The 27,099-nt window shown below is 38.0% G+C and overlaps 1 protein-coding gene across 1 annotated transcript in view; it reads right to left on the bottom strand.

The window, feature by feature from the left end:
- fmn2b (formin 2b) overlaps positions 1–27,099 on the bottom strand; it is a 51,555-nt gene continuing 24,456 nt past the window's right edge. Inside the window, exons 10-19 of the mRNA XM_057826191.1 lie at positions 24,723–24,814; positions 24,521–24,650; positions 23,704–23,850; positions 19,652–19,711; positions 17,184–17,304; positions 13,220–13,312; positions 12,211–12,262; positions 10,093–10,242; positions 9,895–9,976; positions 1–2,276 (exon numbers count right to left, since the gene is read on the bottom strand). Of these exons, the coding sequence (XP_057682174.1) occupies positions 2,250–2,276; positions 9,895–9,976; positions 10,093–10,242; positions 12,211–12,262; positions 13,220–13,312; positions 17,184–17,304; positions 19,652–19,711; positions 23,704–23,850; positions 24,521–24,650; positions 24,723–24,814 (954 nt within the window). The 3' untranslated portion in view covers positions 1–2,249. The remainder of the gene's footprint in view (positions 2,277–9,894; positions 9,977–10,092; positions 10,243–12,210; positions 12,263–13,219; positions 13,313–17,183; positions 17,305–19,651; positions 19,712–23,703; positions 23,851–24,520; positions 24,651–24,722; positions 24,815–27,099) is intronic.

Genomic DNA, 27,099 nt, shown 5'->3' on the forward strand with positions numbered 1-27,099 from the left:
TACTAAGCAAAAGTTATTTATTGTGTATTTGAACAGTAAGGGCAGTTTGGAATACGCTTTAGTCAACGATGGTATTTTTAGCCCTGATTGAACTGAAATGCATTTTGCCAGTGTATGCTTGTCAAGTAGAAAGTATGTGATGAGTAGTGAGACACTACTAACCAGAGCCTATTGTGAAGGCATTTGTCACCTCTCCTCACCACCTTACACACCGTAACATTTTATACCCAGTGAGTGTACGATAAAAATACACAACCATAGTATGGATATGTTTATCCTTGCCCAGCAGAGAACATTCCTATGTCGAGGAAGGTGAATATATTAAGATATGGTGGGGATCGAGCAGTGTGGACTGGGAGATATAGGCTAATAGCTATTTGCTAATAATAATAGCAGCTGGTGTCCCACAAGTTCCTTCAGAGAATGTCGTTAGCACAGCTAACGGCTTCAACTGAAACCTTGACACAAAACACATCTACTACGATAGTCAATTTTTGTAGCCGTCTGGGGTGAAATGTTAACTGTAGCGACAAGTCGATGCCATTCATCGTCACAGTATCGTCACATCGTGTGATGTCACACTCCGGGCCCAAAGGTTCTCGGAGCTCAGTAGGGGCAGGCACTGTTTGGATGGGGACTATGTCAGATCTACTGGACAGACTGCCACTATTGGCTGCTCGTATGTTTCAGGCGATTACAGAAAGTTTGTGCTAGGAAACTGGGCGGGACCATTAGGTCTGGAGGGGCACTTTAACTTTCTTGGCTAATATGTCCTAAAAATGTTGGAATCAAGGGCGTAGGTTTGCATAGGGATGTTAGGGACATAACACGGCCAACTTTTCAGGATGCTCAAATTGTCCCCACCAACTTCTAAGCAACCTTATGTGCATTTTAATGAGTTCAGTTATATAGGTAATTTAGATTGCCTTCCCATATGTTGTAAGGATACAATTGACCCTACCATTATTAAGTGAATTATTTTCATTATGTTCAGACTTATTTTACCCCCTTTTCACTTGCTGAATGTGCTAGTCCATTTTTTCCCCCTCAAACTCACGTTTGATTGGCTGATGACTTGACCCCCCCCCACACACACACACAAACCCGACGAAAATACAACGCGTCGCAAACATGCCGCCTCATTCGCCCCCTTCGAAGAGGAGGGATATTAGAAGGTTTTTTTTTCAGCCAGCAGCAGCCACTGTAAGTAATGTCAAAATGCGTCAATGTTATGGAGGTGAGGAACACACCACTGATTTTGCTACTGAAATTTTGCTACAACCTGCATCAGTTTGCATAACATTAAACTGTGTGAATTTGCTAACCTGCAAACCTCAAGTAGTGTCTCATATCAAATCCAATGTAACCAAAATTTTGAAATTATCCAGTTAATTGTATGTGTGTGTGTGTGCGTGTGTGCGTGCGTGTGTGTGTGTGTTGTCTAACTGGGCCCCTGTTAAAAGCTTTGAATAGCTTCTTTGGAGTGTCCTATTCGCCCATCTTAACATGTGAACTGCTAGTGTATGATCATGTACTGTATTTGATGATGTGCGAATAAACTGAAACTGAAGTAGGAAGCTGCTTAGAGAGAAGTCTTCTCCACTTTTGTATGTATTTTCTGCTGTTAATGTTAATTAAACTGTGAGAAATGTAGTGAACCCAGGTTTACCCGCTTTTACCCAATTTTCATTTTTGTTTTGTTTATGTGGTCTTAAAGCAACACCTGGTAACTTTTCAGTTTTGGTCGATTTTAGCGACGCTGGTGGACAAAAGACTGCGTTACCAATGAGGACCAGCGCATGAGCGCATATTGTCTTCCTATGAGGGGTGTGACAGAAAATAATTGAGAAGCACTGGTATCACTCAATACAGATTTATTTTGCAATGATCAGTTAGCCTATCAATGCATTTGGTTCATATTTGAAATGTAGCCCTGACCCCTGTTTACCCAATCTGTTTGGTCTTATTAATGTCCTGTCCCCAGCAAAAAGTGTACATGCGTGTTATGCTGTTATACTGTCCCTACCAATGTTGAGCCCAAACCTACACCCTTGGTTGGAATGCCATCGACTGCATAGTTTTCCCCCCTACTTTAGCCATCAAAAAAGATCAAATTTCTGTGAATGGTGTGATCACTGTTGGTCATGTCAGCAAGTTAATCGGTAAAATTCTCTGGGGATACGATCTCGAGAACAGAGCGGGGCCTCTTTCAAATTAGTCATCAAACAGAAGTGACAAAGTCCTGTCAGTCAAATCTTCATGCCAAGCTTCGCTTTCTGTGGAAAAAACATAACACAGAGATTCATGTTACAGTGATGGAGATGCAAGTCTGAAAATACAGGCTTAAAGGCTGTTTCACACTAGTGACAACCCAGTGTAAAAAGGTTCCCTGCGCAAAACGGGAGGAGGAAAGTAGGCTGACGTACAGTAGATGCTGTCAGGAAGTAGGGCTGTCAAACGATTAAAATTTTTAATCAAGTTAATCACAGCTTAAAAATTAATTAAGTGTAATTAATTGCAATTCATCTCTAAAATATGCCATATTTTTCTGTAACTTATTGCTGGAATGGAAAGATAAGACACAAGACGGATATATACTGTACATTCAACATACTGTAAATAAGTATTGTATTTGTGATTATAACAATAAATCTACAAGATTGCATTAATATTATTAACATTCTTTCTGTTAAAGGGATCCATGGATAGAAAGACTTGTAGTTCTTAAAAGATAAATATTAGTAGAATTTATAGTAATTATATATTAAAAGCCCTCTTAATGTTTTCGTTTTCATAAAATTTATAAAATTTTCAATCAAAAAATAAACTAGTAGTTTGCCATAGCTGACGTCACCAAGGGGTGAGGTCACAAAAAATAAAATAAAATAAGAAAACAAATTAAAAAGAAAAAAAAAACAACGTCTTTGACTACATAAGGTAGTGATATAAATACACCGCAAGGTGTCCACAAGGTGTCAATGGCAATTTTAAAATTACTTAGAAATCAAGCCATTGAGTGTGTTTTGTCACTCGACTCATGCCGTAGTTCCCTGTTCACTGGTATATCCACGTCATTTGAATGCTGGCTTCACAACGTACGAGACCTCTGTTAGTTTGTATATTGTGACTAAATATTGCCATCCAGTGTATTTGTTGAGCTAAACGAAATGTTTGAATAGAGTTTGACCAAAGTCTGAGTAAGTTTTATGTGTATTTTGCATAGCTATTTTGATTGGGAAGGCCAGCTCTCTGCATTGTTGTTTAACAGTGTGAGAATAGGGCCTCATTAATACAGATTGAAGCGCTTTTCTTTCTGCGAACATTATTTTTTTTGAGAAATAGGAATATTATTTTTGTTGTGCTTTCACTAAATGATACTTATGTTTTTTGTGAAGGAGTTGCCGATGCTTATGCCAATAGACGGCGTGGTCCAATGAACGCCTATGTCCACTCGCCTTTCTCTGCCTCTTAGCTCTCAATGTGCAAAAAACGGCGTCATTGTAATCTATTTGAGGCAATGCATCAGCGGGTCATTCCGCGCATGCCTTAAATGCGTCAAATATTTTAACATGATTAATTAAAAAAATAATTACCGCCCGATAACACGATAAATTTGACAGCACTAACAGGAAGTGAAAAGGGGGTGGACTCCGGCAAACATATTTACAGGCATGAAAATCTCTCACCTTTCGGCAAAATTCGCCGTTTTGAAGTGAAAAAGGGCGACCTACGTGAATTGCGTAGATCCGAGGAGAAATTCTTTTTGGAAGGGGGGGGATGTTCGGGAGATTTTATTTAATTATTATTATTATCATCATCATGTGATTAACTTAGTACGTAAATTGAGCACTTCAGAAATCGGTCCTTTAAAAAAATGACACTTGGATAGTCAGCAAATCCTTCTAGATGCTTCGCTGACGAGAACCAATCATCGACCCAAACTGCGTTCCAATATTCCAATCGCGCGCACTCCTTACGTGCACATGGAGTGCTTGGAGAGCCTTTGGTTGCATTGCAAAGCTGCGTAAAAGCAGGCATTATCCACACCGGGGCAGACCAGAGCGCAGCATACACACTTGCCTGTATTTGCCAGCAGATTGAATTCTGTGAGTAATGGTTTCAATCGTTTTCATATTTTGCGATATAATAAAGTTACTGCCATTTGTTGCAGCTTGCGTTGAACACTGCCAGAGCTAGCCAAATCTCCCGTGAAAAAATAGCTCCCGTTAAATTGGCGTCAAGCTTGTGTATTTAGCGGTAATATAAACGAGGAAACACACTGTTGAGTCAAATTAAGCGGCATGCTGTCGGATGGAGAGGGGCGCCTCGCATCGCTCCCGTCGTCGGCCTGAGATGCGTTATTTTCAGCTGGGACTTGAGCTGATTGCCGGTGTTGGCAGAACACCGGCCCGACGAGTGGTGGGAATGATTCTTGCTGCTTAAAGCTTTTCAGAAATACAGTGATCCCTCGTTTTTCGCGGTTAATGGGGACCAGAACCCGCCGTAATAAGTTAAAACCGTGAAGTAGCCCCCCCCTCCCATTTTTTATGTGCGTGTTCAATGTGTTTATTCAGATTTTACATTGGAAAAAAGATACATACAGTATATATATATATATATATATATATATATATATATATATATATATATATATATATATATATATATATATATATACAGTATATAAAAAAGACATGTTTTTTCACTCCCCCCAAAGTATCATTTATAAATGGTTTTTAAGCACTTCAAAATGTAAGAATTATGATAAGTTTTAATAATGTTACTGCCCCACTGAATTATTTTTAAACAAGAATAAAGTAGTAAGAAAATGCTTGGCTTTATTAAATGCTTCATAGTGAGTCTACTCAAACATTCTCAAGCTGCTCACTTTGTTAAACGATGATAGACGCATGCGCAAACCTATTCTATGATTGATTTTTTTTTTTTTTTTTTTAAAGTGAATTTAAAAAAAAAATGTATTTGTTTGAAGCAACTTATTTTTTGATTGAATAACAAAGACACAAATGTCCTAGCCAAAATGTGGCCCAAACACAAAACAACATTACTTCTGTGGAAAAAGTTGTTTCAATCAAGAAAAATAGTTTTCAAATGCTTTTTTTGTCTCAAATTTATTTTTGCAATCAAAAACTTTTTTTATTGAAGTGACTTTTTTGGGATTAAAAATATATATTTTGATTGAAGCAGCTTCGTTTTTGATTTTTGATCGAAGCAACTTTGTTTTTTGATTGAATAATAAAGACACAAATCTACCTCCATCGTTATTGAGAGAGACAGAAATTAAGAAAGCTTTAAAGTAAAAGCCTCCGGAGAGTCTGATTTAAAAAAATTTTTTTTTAAAGATTTCTATTTCATGATATAGACATGCCTCGTAAGGAAAGGAGATTGAGGGATAAAAAAAAGGAGTTGGATGAGGCTGCTAAAGGCAGTGGATACCTCATCAGCTGAGTGAATAGCACACTTGGTAAGAATAAGTTTGCAAGGATATTCGGGTATAAAATACAATTATAAACACAATTACAATGTTATTTTTCTATAAGATTTTATGTCATTGCTTTATTAATTAATAGGTGCCAGAGTTGTTAAGTATGGATAATAATGAAATAATGGTTTTGAGAAAACGGTGCTGTTGGTGGCTCAGTGACCATCTGATGTGGTTTGGTTTGAACAAGTTGAGGAAGGAAGTTTTGATTCAAAGGTTGAAGGAAGAAAAGAGGCAGACTGACTGAGTCACAGCCAGAAAGTGTTGATGACAGTGTTGATTTCTATTGACTGTTGCCCCCTCCCAATTAAACTGTGTCACAGTCGCAGCCAGTTATTATCTAAAGCTGGTTAAAATTGAAGTTATGTTGTTTTAAGGTGTATTAAATACTTGTTCATGTGCCCCTTTTGATCTACGAGCACCCACCCCTCCATCGGTCTCTGTACGGCCCTGCTGAAACACAGTATGGGTTGGCAGAGCTCAATATTTTGTTGGGTTGTACAGTGTACATATTTCCTCCACACCCTTCTCACCTTTTTAACCCCTGACCCATTTTCATGCCTGTATTTACTATAGACCCACCAATGCATTTATTTTTTAGAGTTGCACAAGGAAACAGTGACTTTTCCTATTTCCAGCAGTAGAGGAGGTTATAGCCGTAGAGTTTTACTAGTGTAACCGGTCTGCATGGAATCATGCTGCACGACGCAAACAGCTAAATTCAAGTCACCACTCGGACCTGCACTGCACGACAGGCAAGAGAGCGCGCTAACCGCTAGGCCAAAAGCCCAGGCTAGCAGATAGCCACCAGTGCGCTCTCCTGAAGGCATCTGGAGGGAAGGTCTGTAGGAGAAGAGTACGTGTTCACGCACACAACTGACCATAGGTGGGTAGAGTAGCCAAAATTTTTACTCAAGTAAGAGTAGTGTTACTTAAAAATAATATTACTCAAGTAAAAGTAAAAGTAGTCGTCCAAAAAATGTACTCAAGTACTAGTAAAAATGTATTTGGTGAAAAGATTACTCCAGTAATGAGTAGCATTGTGAGTAACTGCTTATATTTTTGTTGGATTTTTTTTTTTTTTAAACAATGGTATTTTTTTTTTTTAGCACAAAGTTATTTATATGAACTCTTGTTATAACGATATAGTACAAAAAAACATTACATAACCACACTAAGCCAAAGCAATACAAAAAAGAATATCATTGAATTCCAATGATTTTTAAAAATTACATAAATGAGGCATTATTCGTCCAAAGAGCATGAGTGCCCTCTGGTGGACAAAATAGTTCCTAGTTTGAATAGTGAAGAGTTCCTTCATAATTACTATTTTGAAATTAAAAGGATCATATCGCCAGTTTTCTGTGGTCAATCGGCGCCGTATAAAAACTGTGAGAGAAGTAAAAATTCGCACTTATCAAGTCATGTTGAGGGCAGCGCTCTATATCAAATTATTTTTCACGGTGCTTTAAACACACCACATGATTGAACAGACTGGCGTGAAGATTGAATGGCAACCTTGCGTCCGATTGGTATAATAGAGTCATATGATTAATAATGTGACGTCTCATTGTTGAAATCGGTAGAGCTACTTGCTACTACTACAGCTACTTGGCATCGCTGGCAAAAAAACAAAAGAAATCTAATATGTAGAATAAAGAGGAAAAATGTAACGTCTCTTGTGTAGCCCAAAGTAGTGGAGTAAGAGTAGCGTTTTTTCTTCACAAATCTACTCAAGTAAAAGTAAAAGGTAACACTTTATAATAAGGGTCCCTTAATTAACATTAGTTAATGCATTTTTAGACAATAACTAATGTTTAAGTAACATTACAACAATTAATATAATTGCTTATCTAACATTTATTAATATATTAATTAAAATGAGTTAATGCATTAGCTAATGCATATCCAGACAGTAACTAATAGTTTGGTAAAATTAAAAATATATACAGGCCCATATAGGGTTAGGGTTTTGAGTTTAGGGTTAGGGTTTGTTAACTTAGCATTTATAATTTCTTAGTCAAGGGACACATTTGCTACACTTTACAATAAGGGTCCAAAAAGCATTCAGTAATGGTTAATAAAGGTAAAGAGGGGGATCCTAAGATTTTATAATTTCTTAGTTTAGGGACACATGTGCTGCATTTTACAATAAGGGTCCAAAAACATTCAGTAATGGTTAATTAAGGTTAAGTAATACTTATGAGGTATGCTCACGTGAAGTAATACCATACTTAAGGTTAGGTTAGCAGCACCCAAGGACTCACAGAGCAAAGTTTCTCATTTTAAAATAACAATCACTTACTAGTACCAATATACATTAATAACTATTTATTAATGCACTAATGTATGTGTAAATTAATGTTAAGTAATATATTATATATATTATATATTATAACCAGGGGTGCACATAAGTGGTCCGCAGGCGCGCATGCGTACTGGACGTAGACAAAAGCGCTGGCCCTCAACGGCTTCCATACGCTTTTGCGTACCGATGGCTGACCACTGTATTTGCGGCGGACACGAGAAAATAACTTCTCAAAATGTCGAAGAGGCAAGCCACACTGAGTAATTACTTCCGTGTTCCCCCACCCCCGTCAAAAGACAAGACAGACGACAGAGACGTCACCAGAGCTACCGAAAAAAAGGACTTTTGCTGAAAAGTGGCTACAGGAAGTACCATGGCTAGAAGCAAATGATGCTCACACGGAAATGCGGTACAAAATGTGCCGTGAGAATCCCAATGTCGCCGATAAGAGCAGCGCATTTTATGTAGGGTCAAAGAATTTCAGCCATCCAAACTTTGAAAAGCACGAAAAAAACAGAGAGCATGTGGCAATTAAGCAAACTATTGATGTCAGACATGGCCCCACTCGCCCACTGGTCCTAAGTCGCGGAATAAAGGTAATGAATAGCGACATGCACTGACAAACGTGTTTTTGCTCGCATTTTACAAAGCTAAACATGCACGTTCAATGAGGTCTTATGAGGAGGACATCCCACTTTTAAAAAGGCTTGGAGTTAATGTGGGAGCCGCATAATGCCATTTATTTTGAATTGGTGCTTTTTATTTCTTTACATTTCACTTCAAAGTAATGGCAATTTTGTTGTGCCAGTTGATGTTAATCAAGCATTAATTGTTAATATAATTAATTAAAGTTAATTGGCTCTAAGTAAAGCTTGTCATAAATTTATCGCATCAAGCGGGTCGGCTCTCAAGCTCAATGAGGACCAAGTCACATCTCCAGGTCCTCCTCTGAGAACCTGGGCAAAAAAATTATGTGCACCCCTGATTATAACTTAACCTTAAGTATGGTATTATTTCACGTGAACGTACCTCATGAGTATTACTTAACCTTAATTAACCATTACTGAATGTTTTTTGGACCCTTATTGTAAAGTGTAGCTCACGTATCCCTTAACTAAGATATTATAAATGCTTAAGTTCACCCATCTTAACCTTTATTAACCATTACTGAATGCTTTTTGGACCCTTATTGTGAAGTGTAGCACGTTTCCCTTAACTAAGAAATTATAAGTGCTTAAGTTAACAAACCCTAACCCTAAACACTAAACCTATACAGGCCTACATTTTTTTTTATTTTACCAAACTATTAGTTACTGTCTGGTTATGCATTAACTAATGCATTAACTCATGTTAATTAATATATTAATAAATGTTAGATAAGCAATTATATTAATTATTGTAATGTTACTTAAACATTAGTTATTGTCTTAAAATGCATTAACTAATGCATTAACTCATGTTAATTAATATATTAATAAATGTTAGATAAGGGATTAAATGAATTATTGTAATGTTACTTAAACATTAAGTTATTGTCTAAAATGCATTAACTAATGGTAATTAAGGGACCCTTATTGTAAAGTGTTACAAAGTCAAAAGTATAGCTTAGTAAAAGTACTCTTAGAAGTACATTTTCCTCAAAAAGTTACTCAAGTAAATGTAATGGAGTACATGTAATGCGTTACTACCCACCTCTGCAACTGACTTGCTGCTCGTGTTTTTATTTTTTTTATTTTTTATTTTTATTAATGAATTATATTTCGACACAAACGCACATTGCAAAGTCTTTTGGCTTAGCATGGATATATGTGAGAGACTTTTTTCGAGTATCCGAGAGCTTACAAAATTTAAAAAAAAAAAAAAAAAAAAAAAGAAGAAGACTGAAGACCGCCACTGCTTACTTTCGCAGAAAAGTCTCCTCCCACATTCACAATGAATGGGTTGCCATGCACCCTTTCATACCAGGCTGCCGCTAGTGTGAAACAGCCTTCAATCTGGTGCAAAATATTTCTAAATTCATGATGTACCTTCAGTGGAAAACTGACATTTGAGTAGTTTTTAAAGGGTTTTAAATGTGTGAACTTACAATTCCTGTAGCATGTTTGGGTTTGACACTGTAGGAAGCCCGTTCTTTGGCTTGACGGAAACACTCCTCAGCTACTTTTAACCTGGGGGAAAAAAGTACATTAAGTGTGTTGTAATACACTTAAACTGTAGAATATCAATCGCACTTGTACACTTTTGGGGGAAACAACTAGAGCAGGGCATTATGGCATATGTTTACCTCTCCTTCAGAATGGATTTATTTTCTTTCTTCCACAGATCCTTGAAGTCAGAAGAAAACTCATACCAGATAGAAAAAATGGTGTTCGGTGAAACCTCCTTCTCCCCTGCCTTTGCCTTCACCGAGTAGAATACTGTGAGCTCTAGGAATCTGACAGAAACAACATCCAAAATTAGCATTTTGGATCTTCTTCTGTCTTCACCGGAGGACACATAATCTGCACTTTCTCCCATCCCTATCTTGACCGATCTCTTTGCACCTGTGAAATGCACAAAGACTTCGCTCCCGGCCGTTTTTCTGGATTTTGACTGATTTTGCAAGGCCCACAGAAAATTCTGTTCTATTGCTATATAAACATGGAACCCACCATACGAAAGATTTGACTCTCTTCTTTCAGCAGAAAAAAAAGTAAGTTCATATCTTTTTCCATTCTTTAGAAATCAGCATTAGAAAATAGCTTAGTCTGAGCAATTTTCCAATTTCTGATGAAAAAACGGAGAAAATGAGCTTTTTGTAAACGCATACATTTCAAACATAACTTTGACTTAAACAAAGCTATTTTTTGCATTAGTTATATCCTAAACATCTGAATAATGTTTTCCTTTTACAAAATATCATGAACAACCAGACAAATAGAGGTTTTGATAGAGTAACAATTTATTTACACATGACTACTGAGAGATGACGCTTTGTCGCCGAGATGACGCCGTTGTCGCGTCGTCAGCCGTGTAAACTTTTCCCTCATCGTTGTCTGTCTCACAAAGAAGGATTATTTTTGCGTCTCTGCGGGGTCTGCTCGGCGAGCCGCTGCACTGGGGTCCCACTCATTTTGCTCGGTCGTCCAACGCCTGGCCTCCCAGGCGTCTTCTCGGTTGTTTTGTTTGGTCGGAGCGCTGCCTGGCATCATGCCACCAGCGCTTTGACCGTGCTGCCCGGTGTTGTGCCGAAAAATGTCCCCCCCGCGTGAAATGTCCCTCCTGACGGGAAGGCTTATTTATAACGCTTCATTGAGCGTTTATTTATTTTAATTTATTTGTTTATTTTATTATTGACCGCCTACACGTCACTCGTACAAACAGCTTTTTCTTACCAATCGATGGACATGGAAACTATTTTCTTGTACCGTGAATATGTATTATTTTACTCTGCTTGAACTAATAAATGTCATACCTGTGTGATTGTCATTGGGATATGGTCGTGAAAACCTGTAGACTACCGGTAATACATTTCTGTTCAAAGATGGTTATGTGGTCCAGTCACCGATTTGTTATTAAAATACAGTACTAGTATTTTGTGTAATTTATTTATTTAAAACTGATTCTACAGTCGTAAATCCATTACTGTAATACGTCCATGAAAATATTTGATGTTTTCACCTCAATAAAGCGTTATAAATAGGCGTTCCCGTCAGGGGGGACATTTCACGCGGGGCGGCTATTTTTCGGCACAACACCGGCCGTTTATTGCTGTTGAATCGGGTTGCGGGTCTTACAAAATGCACTACTGCCCTCTTGTGGCCAGTTTTATTGCTTTAAAATGGGTTTGGAGCCTTGGTTTTTGTTTCTCAGATAGATCGGAAGCTATAAATGCTTCTTGTAAAAAAACAAAACAAAACAAAACACATATATACATATATACATACATATAAATACGTTCTTGGGACAATGAAGCATTTAAAAATAGAACATATTTATACGTTTCTGGGACCCCCCCCCCCACACACACACGCACACAAATTAAATAAATAAATAAATATAATTTCAGGCTCCGTGGCGACCTTCACGTCGGGGAGGTCCGGCAAGAAATTCTAGCCACTTTCACCCCTGCTTATGAGCCATACCTGGCTCTTTTGAAGAGCGCATATGGCTCACCGTCTGCACACGCCATCTGAAATGTGAAACTGGCTGACTCGCCTGACATAAATGAGCTGTGAGGATGTGCTTGTACAATGACATTGATTGAAATTAATTTCTTCTCTAAAATGGGGGCGCTGCAAAAAAAAAACTTGGGGGAACCACTGACATATAGTATACAAACTGTAACCAGTTCAACAGTACTACAAATACAAATGTTACCATATCTATACAGTTCTGTAGTCATATCAGTGCTTGTACTTACAGTTTGCGTGTGCTGGTGAGATGAGTTTCCAGTGCTTCAAGCTCATGTTTAGCTATGGAAGAAAAACACATATGCCTTGTTATTGGACTAAGTGTCAGTTATACTCCTGAAAATATGGTAAACCACATTATGCTATACATTCTCTTGTGCAAGTTCCTGTGTTATCATCTGGTTGCATTTTTCATGTGTCTTAATTATTTTTAACGATATGTTAATACTGATTATTACGATGCTTCCGTCTATTTTCTCTGCTGCTTTTCCTCACTAGATTAGCTTCTAAAATAAACCATTCACACTCAAATTCACAATGTCAACAAGCTGAAGTATTGCACACGCTATAGTGACCACTACCTCGTAACAGAATCCACCTATGGAACTTATGTGGGGAATGCTGTGTTCTGGGGGAGAACTCTTTTGTCGGGCGCTGTTCCGGCAGAGAGACTAGCGATAGAAGAGATACGAGTGGCCTAACATGGCAACACGAGCTCAACTCAACGAGCTATGAGACTCCATACCATCATCCGCTACAACGCATATATAATAGCCGCAATGATATTTGCTGATATTACAAAGACTGTCACAATTTTATTCGATTCACGGGCCTGTGTTTTTTGGGTTGTCCCTAAACGCAACTCGTGTTTGACTGGAGTGAGAGAGGTAGGGATGGAGGGCTTGGCAAGTTGGTCGTGTTGGCGTCAATTTGGTTTACAGTAGTTGTATCTCTATCCACCTCTCAGCAATAATGTTAAGTACAACATTGAAAAAAAAATTCATGTACTTTACTTTGTTGAAACAAGTTTGTCAATGCAGTACAGTAGAAAGGGGTTGGCGCTACGTTAGAATGAGGTTAGCAGTACGTTAAAATGAGAAAGCCCTGGTAGAAATGTTTCACTAACAATGGCAGCCATGCGCTTCCCTATAAAGTACACAAACAAGAGTGTTTTATATAGGGGATTACAGAAAGGAAAATACTGAAAGACATGATATTCCTCAATTATTTTTTTAATACCTTCTGAGATAAAATCATCCATCTTGTCCTTGAAAGGCTGTAGATTATCTTCGTCTGAGGCTTTGCACACTTTTTCTACCTCTGATGTACACGCTGAATAAAATAACAGAAAAATGAAATAAGTATCTGTATTATGAATAAAATATTATTAATATTATATATATATATATATATATATATATATATATATATATATACTGTACTGTGCAAAAGTTTTAGGCAGGACACCTGCCTAAAACTTTTGCACAGTACTGTATATTTTTATTATATTATGTATATACAGGATATACTGTATGTATATATTTTCCCCAAGTGGAAGCTTCCATGATCCTAATAAATTTAATAATTATACAGGATATACTGTATGTATATATTTTCCCCAAGTGGAAGCTTCCATGATCCTAATAAATTTAATAATTAAAAAAATATATATACAGTACTGTGCAACTGCCTAAAACTTTTGCACAGTACTATATATATATATATATATATATATATATATATATATATATATATACATACAGTGCCTTGGAAAAGTATTCGGCCCCCTTGAATCTTGCAACCTTTCGCCACATTTCAGGCTTCAAACATAAAGATATGAAATTAAATTTTTTTGTCAATAATCAACAACAAGTGGGACACAATCATGAAGTGGAACAACATTTATTGGATAATTTAAACTTTCTTAACAAATAAAAAACTGAAAAGTGGGGCGTGCAATATTATTCGGCCCCTTTACTTTCAGTGCAGCAAACTCACTCCAGAAGTTCAGTGAGGATCTCTGAATGATCCAATGTTGTCCTAAATGACCGATGATGATAAATAGAATCCACCTGTGTGTAATCAAGTCTCCGTATAAATGCACCTGCTCTGTGATAGTCTCAGGGTTCTGTTTAAAGTGCAGAGAGCATTATGAAAACCAAGGAACACTCCAGGCAGGTCCGAGATACTGTTGTGGAGAAGATTAAAGCCGGATTTGGATACAAAAAGATTTCCCAAGCTTTTAACATCTCAAGGAGCACTGTGCAAGCCATCATATTGAAATGGAAGGAGCATCAGACCACTGCAAATCTACCAAGACCCGGCCGTCCTTCCAAACTTTCTTCTCAAACAAGGAGAAAACTGATCAGAGATGCAGCCAAGAGGCCCATGATCACTCTGGATGAACTGCAGAGATCTACAGCTGAGGTGGGAGAGTCTGTCCACAGGACAACAATCAGTTGTACACTGCACAAATCTGGCCTTTATGGAAGAGTGGCAAGAAGAAAGCCATTTCTCAAAGATATCCATAAAAAGTCTCGTTTAAAGTTTGCCACAAGCCACCTGGGAGACACACCAAACATGTGGAAGAAGGTGCTCTGGTCAGATGAAACCAAAATTGAACTTTTTTGCCACAATGCAAAACGATATGTTTGGCGTAAAAGCAACACAGCTCATCACCCTGAACACACCATCCCCACTGTCAAACATGGTGGTGGCAGCATCATGGTTTGGGCCTGCTTTTCTTCAGCAGGGACAGGGAAGATGGTTAAAATTGACGGGAAGATGGATGCAGCCAAATACAGGAACATTCTGGAAGAAAACCTGTTGGTATCTGCACAAGACCTGAGACTGGGACGGATATTTATCTTCCAACAGGATAATGATCCAAAACATAAAGCCAAATCTACAATGGAATGGTTCAAAAATAAATGTATCCAGGTGTGAGAATGGCCAAGTCAAAGTCCAGACCTGAATCCAATCGAGAATCTGTGGAAAGAGCTGAAGACTGCTGTTCACAAACACTCTCCATCAGGGCCGGAGTGGGACTCATTTTCGGCCCTGGAATTTCATGCCTCAGACCGGCCCACTCATTTAAAATTATGTCATTATGCATACACGTGTTAAGTTCAGTGTTCTCTAAAGCCGTGTACTGTAATTCTGTGTATTCCAATTCAGTGCAAGTCATGGTTGTTTAACAAGGTGGCTTTATTTTAACAAGTGCAACACAACATATTTTGAACAAATTTAAAAATGGATTTTAAAAAAAACTATATTAAATGATACATTTGAAAAATAAATTAGGCCTGTCAAATGATTAAAATTTTTGATCGAGTTAATTACAGCTTAAAAATTAATCGTAATTAATCGCAATTCAAACCATCTATAAAATATGCCATATTTTTCTGTAAATTATTGTTGGAATGGAAAGATGAGACACAAGATGGATATATACATTCAACATAAGGTACATAAGGACTGTATTTGTTTATTATAACAATAAATCAACAAGATGGCATTAACATTATTAACATTGTTAAAGCGATCCATGGATAGAAAGACTTGTAGTTCTTATAAGATAAATGTTAGTACAAGTTATAGAAATTTTATATTAAAACCCCTCTTAATGTTTTCGTTTTAATAAAATTTGTAAAATTTTCAATCAAAAAATAAACTAGTAGCCCGCCATTGTTGATGTCAATAATTACTTACACAATGCTCATGGGTGCTGAAGCCTATAAAATCAGTCGCACCCAAACGCCAGCGGAGGGCGGCAAAACTCCATAAAGCACAATTAACAAGTGGGCATGTCATTGTACTGTCATTTAAATCTGTCTGAGCAGGGCATGTGCGTTAATTGCGTCAAATATTTTAACGTGATTCATTTAAAAAATTAATTACCGCCCGTTAACGCGATAATTTTGGCAGCCCCAAAATAAATGAATAAATAAGACCTTTTCTGCAACATCAAATATTAACAAAATGAGTGCTTACAGATAAAACAAACATAGCAACATAACAATATGAAAAATAAAGAATACGTATTGCACATTGTAACAACTTCTAATGATACTATTATCCATTTTCCATTTCCACTTTAAAAACGCCACGTAATTGATTATATTAATTCTAATGTTCACTCGCTGAACGACATGGCAATCCTACCTTCCAGCTCTGCACCTGTGGTGTGTTCATTATGGCTAATGCTTGCTGCTACATATCCCTTGTGAGGTGCTACAAGAAGCCAAAGTTTCCACAATTACATATTGTCGTATCACACGGTGCAAGTTGCATTTTATTCGCCATCTGGCCTTACCACTTCCGTTGTAATCCTCTGTAGTTTGAGGCAGCAAGGTCGTTGCATGAAAAAAATTAGCTATTTTCGCGCATTTTGCCGATTCTTTCACGAGTGCTTTTCTCTTTTTAATTCTTATTTTTCAGCGCCACCCTTGCTCTTTTTATCCATCCGAGCACCGAGATAGCAGCTAATTTGGCTCAATACAGACTACAATTAGGGGGCGGAGCTGCATGCTGTATTTTTCGTCTGCACACGTGAGGATGAGTCTGGAAAAAAAAATAATACTGTTTTTTTTTTTTTAAGACGGCCCACAGGGACAGCGGTAACAGAATGTAAGTTATACTCAGTGACACTGTCATAAATAAATACCAAACAAAAAATGATAACAGTGTAATTTTTTTTTTTTTTTTTTTTAATAAAACGCGGACCGGCCCATCTGGCCGGCCGGCCCTTCTGGAATCGTCCAGAAGCTCCCGATTAGTCACTCCGGGCCTGCTCTCCATCCAACCTCACTGAGCTCGAGCTGTTTTGCAAGGAAGAATGGGCAAGAATGTCAGTCTCTCGATGTGCAAAACTGATAGAATCATACCCCAAGCGACTTGCAGCTGTAATTGGAGCAAAAGGTGGCGCTACAAAGTATTAACGCAAGAGGGCCGAATAATATTGCACGCCCCACTTTTCAGTTTCTTATTTGTTAAAAAAGTTTAAATTATCCAATAAATTTTGTTCCACTTCACGATTGTGTCCCACTTGTTGTTGATTCTTGACAAAAAATTAAAATTTTATATCTTTATGTTTGAAGCCTGAAATGTGGGGAAAGGTTGCAAGGTTCAAGGGGGCTGAATACTTTTGCAAGGCACTGTATATACATAATGTTTTGAACCCTATAGTAAAGTAGTGAATTACATCTAAGGTCTTTCCGGAGTCGAGTAAGATCTTTCTGAAAGTCGTCAAACTTCATCTGCGAAGTCTGGAACAACTCGTGAGGCTCGGGGAGAGGATAAACACAAGTTTCTTTGCCAGCATCCTACAGACATTGAGAAGAAACCAAAGGGGGGGGGGGGGGGGGGGGGGTAATAACACTTGCTTATTAAAAAGAATTATGTAGAAAAGATAATAAAACTGAATGAAAACATTGATTTACCATACGCCTTTTCGATTGGCACAGACAGCTAGTAGTAAGAGAACATTGCTTGTTATATCAATGCAATATCATTTCTGATTCATAGGTACTCTATGTATATAAGTGTATATATGTATTTACATATGTATTCTGGTGTGTTTCAAATTGTTTTATTGTGATTTGTGGATTTGCTACAGCTTTTGACACCAGTTGCAATAAAAATATTTTTCCCAGAATGCAATTCAGATGATAAATGTGAATATACAGTATTTAAATATTGGTAATGTTTACTTGATGTACTTCAAGTGTGATTTCTATCTAGAATCAGAGTACTTGTACTACAAACATTTGTAATTATGTGTACTTGTATACACTGCTAGCCAAAAGTATTGGCACCACTGCAATTCTGTCAGATCATGCTCAATTTCTCCCAGAAATTCTGTCCTGGCTGCCAACCAGGAAACTCCCAGCCTCCCAACATATGATGGACAAACGGATGAGAAGTCAGGAGACGGGAAGGAAGACTGGATGGGCATACAGTGCTGGCCAAAAGTATTGGCACCCCTGCAATTCTGTCAGATAATGCTCAATTTCTCCCAGAAAGTGATTGCAATTACAAATGCTTTGGTAGAGATATCTTCATTTATTTTGCTTGCAATGAAAAAACACAAAAGAGAATGGGGGGAAAAAATCATCATTATTTTACACAAAACTCCAAAAATGGGCCGGACAAAAGTTATGGCACCCTTTGAAAAATCATGTTACACCTCTCTAATTTGTGTAATCAACAGCACCCGTTACTTACCTGTGGCACATAACAGGTGGTGGCAATAACTAAATGACACTTGCAGCCAGTTAAAATGGATTAAAGTTGACTCAACCTCTGCCCTGTATACTTGTGTATACCACATTGAGCGTCAAGAAAAGAACCTCAACTATAATCCAAACAAGTTCAAGCTGTCCTGCAGTCTGAGGGTACAACAGTGTCAACCCGTACTATCCGTCGGCGTCTGAATGAAAAGGGACTCTATAGTAGGATACCCAGGAAGACGCCACTTCTGACCCAGAGACATAAAAAAGCCAGGCTGGAGTTTGCCAAAACTTACCTGAGAACGCCAAAAAGGTTTTGGAAGAATGTTCTCTGGTCAGATGACAAGACAGTCGATCTTTTTGGGAAAAGGCATCAACATTTACAGGAAAAAAAACAAGGCCTTCAAAGAAAAGAACAAGGTCCCCACAGTCAAACATGGCAGAAGGTTCCCTGATGTTTTGGGGTTGCTTTGCTGCCTCTGGCACTGGACTGCTTGATCGTGTGCATGGCATCATGAAGTCTGAAGACTACCAACAAATTTTGCAGCATAATATAGGACCCAGTGTGAGGAAGCTGGGTCTCCCTCAGAGGTCATGCTCTTCCAGCAGGACAATGACCCAAAACACACTTAAAAAAGCACTAGAAAATGGTTTGAGGGAAAGCACTGGAGACATCTAAAGTGGCAAGCAATGAGTCCAGACCTGAATCCCATCGAACACCTGTGGAGAGATCTGAAAATGGCACTTTAGAGAAGGCACCCTTCAAATCTCAGAGACCTGGAGCAGTTGGCCAAAGAAGAATGGTCTAAAATTGCAGCAATAACTCATTGATGGATACCGAAAGCGCTTGATTGCAGTTTAAGGTTGTGCGACCATGTATTATGCTGAGGGTGCCAATACTTTTGTCAGGCCCATTTTTTTGAGTTTTGTGTAAAATCATAATGATTTCATTTTTTTTTTCCATTGTAAGCAAAATAAATGAAGATATTACTACCAAAACATTTGTAATTGCAATCTTTTTCTGAGAGAAATTGAACATTATCTAACAGAATTGCAGGGATGCTAATATTTTTGGCCGGCAGTGTATACTTGCACTACAAACATGTGTAGTTGCGTGTACTTGTACTCCAAGTACGTGTACTTGGGCTACAAGTATAACGACCAGCACAGTAAAGCTACTGACACAATTTCTCCAGGAAAGGCATTTTCTAGTTTGATTGAAACGCATAACACAGCTTGATTTTCCACAGCAAAACACTTATCTGGCGGACCAAAGAGGAAGGAGTGGGATGGTGTGCGTGTCAATAATTTGATCCTGGCTGCAGTACTGTTTTCGGCCACCAATCTTACATATTTCTCTTTTAATTGTGGTTACAGTTCCTTCAATATACGGTAATCACTAATCGGAAGAGAAAATGTCATATGGACTATAAATGCTTACCTCATCAAAATTCCTCAGGTAGTATGCTACTATGTAACACAAAAGACTTTTCTTGCTGTCCTGCATGTAGAGGAGAAAAGAAGGAATTAGCAAGGAATTAGGTTTAAAAGTGGTGATACAAAGCCTACTGAACATTATTCATATATAAAATCTAAAAGGTCCCCTTTCGTCAAAATCAAAATTTCCCACTGTTCCATCCTTACACTGAAATAAATGTATGCAAACCTGACTGAAGTTTGACATCTGTGCAGTTTGTCAATTATTTGCAATGGACCAATTGTAAAACCAAGCCCCCAAATCACAAAAGTCGGACAACAGCCGTGACTTGCATAGGAATGTATTGTGTGGTCGTGACGTAAAACATCTTTTTTTTTTTCTAACTTTATTATCGCAAAAACCCTATGGTTTTACGCTCTGCGTGGAGAACCTGTAATTCCAACACCAGGTACTCTGAAAGATTGGGGGAGGAACTTTTGTGTGCCTTTTTTAAAGTCTAAAAGAAAGCTCTGCAAGGGCAAGGATAAGGCTCTGTCATCGACCACATAAACAAATGAATGTCAAGAGTCACCAAGGCCACTTATGATTGCTCAAAAGTGAGTTAATGATCGAATTATAAAAGAAATAATATTTGATAGCATGTAGTAAAAACATTTTGGGATCATAATCATTGAACATAATTGTTAAAGAATGGCATGAGGAAAATTCTAATGAAGTTGAGCATCTAGTATGGCCGGCACAATCCCCAGACTTCAAGATTAGTTTTAGAGATTCAGTTAAGACGTCGATTTCCACCGCCATCGTCTCTAAAAGAGTTAGAGGGTATTCTAACTAAAGAATGGCTTAAAATTCCTTTGGAAACAATTCACAAGTTGCATGACTCAATTCTTTAGAGAGTTGAGGCTGTAATTGCCGCAAAAGGTGAACCTATACCATATTAAATTCGTTTTTGTTGATTTTTAAATCCATTATTTCGTACAGCCCCTGTAGACTTAACACTTAACATTAACTTGGTAACATTTGACTGCCTACCTGTTTACCAGCCTGTCACTACACAAATACAATAAAATTGAACCAATCTAAGCTATCAAGACCGCAACACTGAAAGTCCAATGTAAACACCACAAACTTTCTATAAAGAAAGCAATACGTACTTACAGTACATTTGGCCTGGGCCGCTGCCAGGGATTTTGGGCCCCATGAAAAGATATCAATTTACACACTAATTTGTGCATTTTCTGCATTAATTTAAAATGAAAATATATTTATGTAAACATACCACGTATAGAGCATAAATGAATAGACTGATTCCATCTATAAGAAATGTACTGAAGGCCATCTTTTACAATCTAAATATATTTTTATTAGAAATATTCTCAAAGAAAACAACATAATGAATGACTTAGAATTAATGTTTTGTTTGAACTTAAATATACTACAGTCAAGGGTGTAGGTTTGCATAGGGATGGTTGGGACAAAACACTACCAACTCTTTAGGATGCTTAAATTGTCCCCACCAACTTTTAAGCAACCTTATTTGCGTTATTCTATGACTACAGTTATCTAGGTTATTTATATTGTCTTCCCATACGTTTTAATTGTTGTAATTGACCCCACCATTATTAAGTGAATTCTTTTTATTATGTTTAGATTTACATATGAATCTTTTTATTTGCTGAATGTGCCGGTCCATTTTTTCCTCCTAAACGCACATTTGATTGGCTGATGATTTAACCCTCACACACACCCACATTAGATATTAGAGATATGAGATGCTTTTTTTTTTTAGCCAGCAGCAGCCACTGTTAGAAATGTAAAAAGACATCATTGTTTTGGAAGTGGGGAACACACAATGAATTTTGCTACTGAAGGTCCAACCTGCATCAGTGTTAGCATAACATTAAACTGTGTGAACTTGCTAACCTGCAAAACTCAAGTAGGAAGCTGCTTCGAGAGAAGTGTCCTTCTCTTTGTGTTTTTTTACTGTTAACATTAAATAAACAGTGAGAAATGTAGTATCCTCTGCTGGCAACTATGGAACAAGAAAAACGTTAGCAAGAAGCTGCTTAGAGAGAGAGAGGTGCTGCATAACCTCGTACATAGCTCACACAACACAACATCCACACAACAATCATAATTAATTATGTACATTTAAAAAAGTATTTGGGGGGGGGGGTGCTGTGAGCTACCCACACTAGCTTTGTGATTGACTGGTCGATCGTGATCAACGTCACTAGCACCCCTGATTTAGTATATCAATTAATTAGGTTCATATTCGTGAGAAATGTAGCCCTGACCCCCGTTCACCCAATCTGTTTGGTATTATTAATGTCCCATCCTGAGCAAAAAGTGTACATGCAGTTATGCTGTAATATCATCCCTACCAATGTTGAGACCAAACTTACGCCCTTAACTACAGTATACATTACAGTATACACTATACAACCGTTTTAGTATGAAGAGATTGCTAAGGACTTGCCTGCTGTACTGATATGTAAATGTAAGCTAAAAGTGGAGCAAACACTAGCTAGCAAACGATTACAGTATTTCATTATGGAGTAGGCTTAGCCTCATCCGGAAACTCGTGATCTCCACTATAGGCTACAGCTCCGAAGCGAGGTCCCTTGTTAACAAACAAAATTTAATTGATGACAAACTAAATTCAATAAATTCTTGACAAACTGGATTCAAGCCGATTTTAAAAAAAGGAAAATGTCCACAACAACTTTCAAAATCTGTAGGATACCAAAAAATGCCGTCATGATTTGGAATTCATGTTTTTGAATAGGTGCATGTCGCTCATTGAGGCCGGGAAAATCTCGTATTTCTACGGAGCTGGGAACTCACTTCAAAGCTAAGATAACAGGTTAATTTTCAGCACTTCACTGACACAAGACAACAACCTTCCTTTGTGAAGTACTTTGTCACATCCTGTTGGCCGTTTCTACCCATCTCCTGTTTTGCTTTCTTTTCTTTCCTCTTTTGAAAACCCGATTTTTGCTTTGAAAACATTTCTGCACTACCACGCTCTGCGCGCTTTGAGTCATTGACTGGTGTAAATGCGCATCGCTGCTCCCGTTTTGATCGAAGGAAGGGCAGACCAAACCATTTAATTAAAATACAGGGGTTTTTTTTGGGGGGGGGGGCTGACAATACATATGCTCTCTGTTTACTTTTTGCCAAAAACAAAACAAGGAAACGAAACCCTTTGTTTTATTCCTATTAAAATTATAATGATAAATATTTAAATTTGCAAACGATTAACGAATGTTCTAATTTTCTTTGTGGGCCCCCATCAGGGCATGGGCCCTTAGAATTAGTCTCACTATTCCCCCCTATACGGCGCCCCTGCGTTTGGCCACGGATGCACACGAAGGAGCGGTCTCCTCACACACATCCGAGCGTGTGGCTGCGGCCAACTTGACAACATGCTGCTCTCTCACCGTTTGTCTTAAGCATTTACATTACGCCATATTCATGTTGCACATATAAGTTTATGATGAAAGTTGTTTATTTAGCACCTCTGGATAATATTGAGAATCCAACTGAATGTAAAAGACAGCTAATTCATCAACACAAAAGCCTCGGGAGAAAAATCTGATAGAACACATGTCATAACGTTATTAAGGAGGTAAATTAGCTTATTTTAGCTGGGAGCTTTGGCAAAGTACTACTATGAATTGCCTTGCAAGGTAGCAACACCACTGTTGTTTGAATGCGTGACATGTAAAGCACTTCATGAGTGGGGATGTGCATGACTAGTCGTTTAATCTTTTAACCGCCTACTCATAATTAAATGTATTGTATTTTACTAGTCAATTAAACACACCATCAGTGTTTGCTGGATAAAAAAAAAAGGCCGGGTAGAATAGCTTGTAAAAGGACACTAGCGGAATTATAAACTCAATTTATCTTGCAAACCTCTTTATAATATTAAGATTCTAAAACCGTTTTTTCAAAAACTTATTGAAGGGGACCTTTAGCTACTGTATGTCTTAATTTCATTTTGTGTTACATTAATTCCAGCTTTTAAATATGCAATTGTGTTTACTCACACTGCTCTTGACATCTTTAAGTTTGGGAAGGATGTCAAGGCTAAAACCATCAGCTTGGCCTCGAGTACGATTTCCTCCGTTCATAAAGTTGCCAAAGGCCAGCACCAGACCCAGCACCTGCTTCACCTTCTTACTTTCCTGTAACACCTACACAAGAAATAACATTTTTGGTTAGTCCAAGCAACACTTAAAGGTTTTTCCTCACATATATACAGGGAGTCCTCGACCTATGACGTTTCCACTTTACGACGCCCATGCCTCTTCCGTTATTTAGACCAAGGAATCATTGGACTCATAGGAATCATTACTGACGACTCAACAGTGAGGTCACAAAAGAACCTAGATTAACATCCAAAGAAATGCGGGCCTCACTGGCCTCACTGGCCTCACTTAAGAGTGCTACGAAACACTACAGCAAGTGACATTAAAATGATAGGAGACCATATTTTGCACAAAAACTCATTCAAAAAAGTGTCAGAAAGGCTTAATAATGGTTATATTCATTTTCCTTTCTCAGCGGCCTTAGCCCCGCCCACTCAAAAATCTCCAAACAGAAGATGATGACACAACCAGAGTGAGCTGCAGATTTTTGCAGTCTGCTAGCATGCTATACACAGCTTCTATTTTCTTGTTGCCGTGTGACCGTTTTGTCATTCCTTCAACATGTACTAGCTAGCGCAGAGCTAGAAACTTAGATATGATCATCAATTGTGGTTGTGATGTCACAACCTAGATTAGCTGAAAAAAAAAATGCATTGTTTTAGATGGAATAACAAATGGTAAAAGACAGCGAGATTTGATTGCCAAATCAATTCACCTTGCATACACTCAGCAATGTATCCAATTTCCTCATCAAGGATGTCATGCACTCAGCAAAGCTAGCCTGGAAGAGAATACAAAAGACTCGACCAGAGAAGCTTGGTATCTGGGAGAGCTGGTAGAGAAACCTGTCAGAAAGAATAACCCACACTCAGGTTAATATTTAGTTCTAATGTCACAGTACTACGGCGTCAACTCACTGTTCAGGTTTGTCCAGAGGTTTAGCATTCTCCTTGTCTTTAGTGGATTTCACGTGTTTTTCAATCTTGTCCAATTCCTCTGGCACTGCCCTCTGTCAAATACACACATCTGAATGACTCTATGGACACAGTTAAATAGTTCATAAACACATATATACATTTATCCATTTTATCGCAACAGTGTTGTTTTTGGCAGCCCTTTTAATTTTCATCCCAGTCTTAGGCTTTAGGACGATTATACTTATACGGTAGTCATATTTTAGTCATCTCAAAATGTGTTTGTCTTTTTTTAGTTTTAGTTGACGTTTACTAAAACTGTTTTCGTCTGTAAAATTAAAAAATTTACTCCAAAAATAAATCATTAAGTTTCCAATTATTTAATCATTGACAGACGAGCACATATTGTAACGTCTATCTACAAGAACCACGCCAACTTGGTGATAATACATATTTAGCAGGAAAACAGGATGACACGAACAGCAAGTAAAAAAAAGTTGTCCGAGAGTTTGAGAGGATGCTCGTCGTTAGCATTAGCCTAATGCTAACGCGAACGCTACGCTAATGCTACGAGTTACATTTATTGTGTGACGATCACTCAGCACAAACCTTTAAAGGCTAAGGCAACATTGCATATTCTCTCTGGCCAAGAAAACAAATCTAACTGTGTGTGCAAGCCTGCATGGAGACTGGAGACGACACGCTGGTGAATTGGGAAGGGGGTTGGGGCGCAGCATGTCACGAGTGACACAACCAGCTACGATGCAGGCTAACTACACATAAAATGTCACACACTGTGAAAATGTGACGGAAACTATTGCACATTTTCTTCTTGTTCTTGTAAGACGAAAACTCGCATTTGCTCATTATGTTTTAGTCTCCCAAACATTTCTTTAGCCTGTTACCTATGGAGGACCAGGAGTGCAAAAATTAAATAAATAAATACACAATTGAATAAATTATGAGATGTGTTATTAAAATGCTTCTATTTCAATATCTATTTATTTATTTCATTAGAATGAACAAGGCGGGGTTTGACTTGAGCAAGTCAAGCTACATGGCTCTGGAGTCAAGCTATTGCTCCTTCCTTCCCAACATAGAAGCATTGGCAGCGATTGCTGAGGTTCTTCATGAGCTTTCTCGAGATTTAATAACAGACATGTTAGACTTAGCAGAACACATTGATGCAGGAAATTCGGACCCTGAGCACGTGACTTTCAAAACACAGCGTTTATTGCGAAGGAGAGCTCATGGTCTTGAAATAGTGCAAAGATAAATACTGCCTCAATGTTTCAATGACTTCGGCTTAGAGAAAAATAAACATTTCCTGATTTGAAAATATAAAATAAATACGCTTCAAAAAGTGTTAAGAATACTGCATTTGATAGTTCCCACTCTGTATGATCGCCATAGGTTTTCTAGTAGCGATCCATAGACTTCATAATGATATTGATGACTTCCACAGAGACTGCACCAAGCCTTCAAGTAGGGGGCAGTCTCACACTCCGCTTCAGTTATTCGCAGTCGGTCGCAGTTATTCGACTCATGCAGCGATCCAACATCACATTTAGGTTGAAAAAGTACGAAAGCTGTACCGCATACAAACAGGAAGGATTGTCTCAGGAGTGATTTGTTCGAGGACTCAAGGTAATTATTATATTTTTCGTACCATGCATGCATTTTGAAACATTTAAATTAGCGAAATTAGCCACTACAGCATTGGCGTTGTACTTTGCAATATTTACGTAAAATAAATGCTAACTGCCCGGTTTTTTGCTTTTAACTCATTTGCTCCCAAAAATGTATAAATATGTTCTATTTGTAATTGTTTCAGTGTCCTTCAGTGCTTCAGTGTGTTTTTTTGTTTGTTTTTTTGTTTGATAAACGGCATCTATAGGTTCCGATGTATCTAAGATTCAATGCACAAAGGTCAAAACCCATTTTAAAGCAATAAAACTGGCCACTGGAGGTCAGTAGCGCATTTGGTAAGAACTCATCTCGGGCCAAGAAAGGAAGTGAAAAAAAATAGTCAGGAAACGGAAGTTGGAGGGATCTTGTGAAGACGTGTGAGAATTTGAGAAAAATGTGGAGAACGATCGGGGAAAAAAAGGCAAACGACACTGGATGAGTGTTTTGAAAAGAAAACGAAACCATCGTCAAAAAAGGATTTTAAAAAATCTATCTTGATGAGACAGACGGTGACGTCCACAACAGCGTCAGGTTCCACACGCGTTCTGCGGAGCTAACGTTGCGTTACTCCTTAGCCCGAGGTTGAAACCAACGATGAAGATGATGAAAAAAGTGAGACCGATCTTGATCCGGACTCATCAGATTACCGTACTGGGAGCCACCTCATTCACCAGGGGGCAGCAAAGAGCTG

Source organism: Corythoichthys intestinalis, chromosome 21 (genome assembly GCF_030265065.1).
Source record: "Corythoichthys intestinalis isolate RoL2023-P3 chromosome 21, ASM3026506v1, whole genome shotgun sequence".
NCBI classification, from domain to species: Eukaryota; Metazoa; Chordata; class Actinopteri; order Syngnathiformes; family Syngnathidae; genus Corythoichthys; species Corythoichthys intestinalis.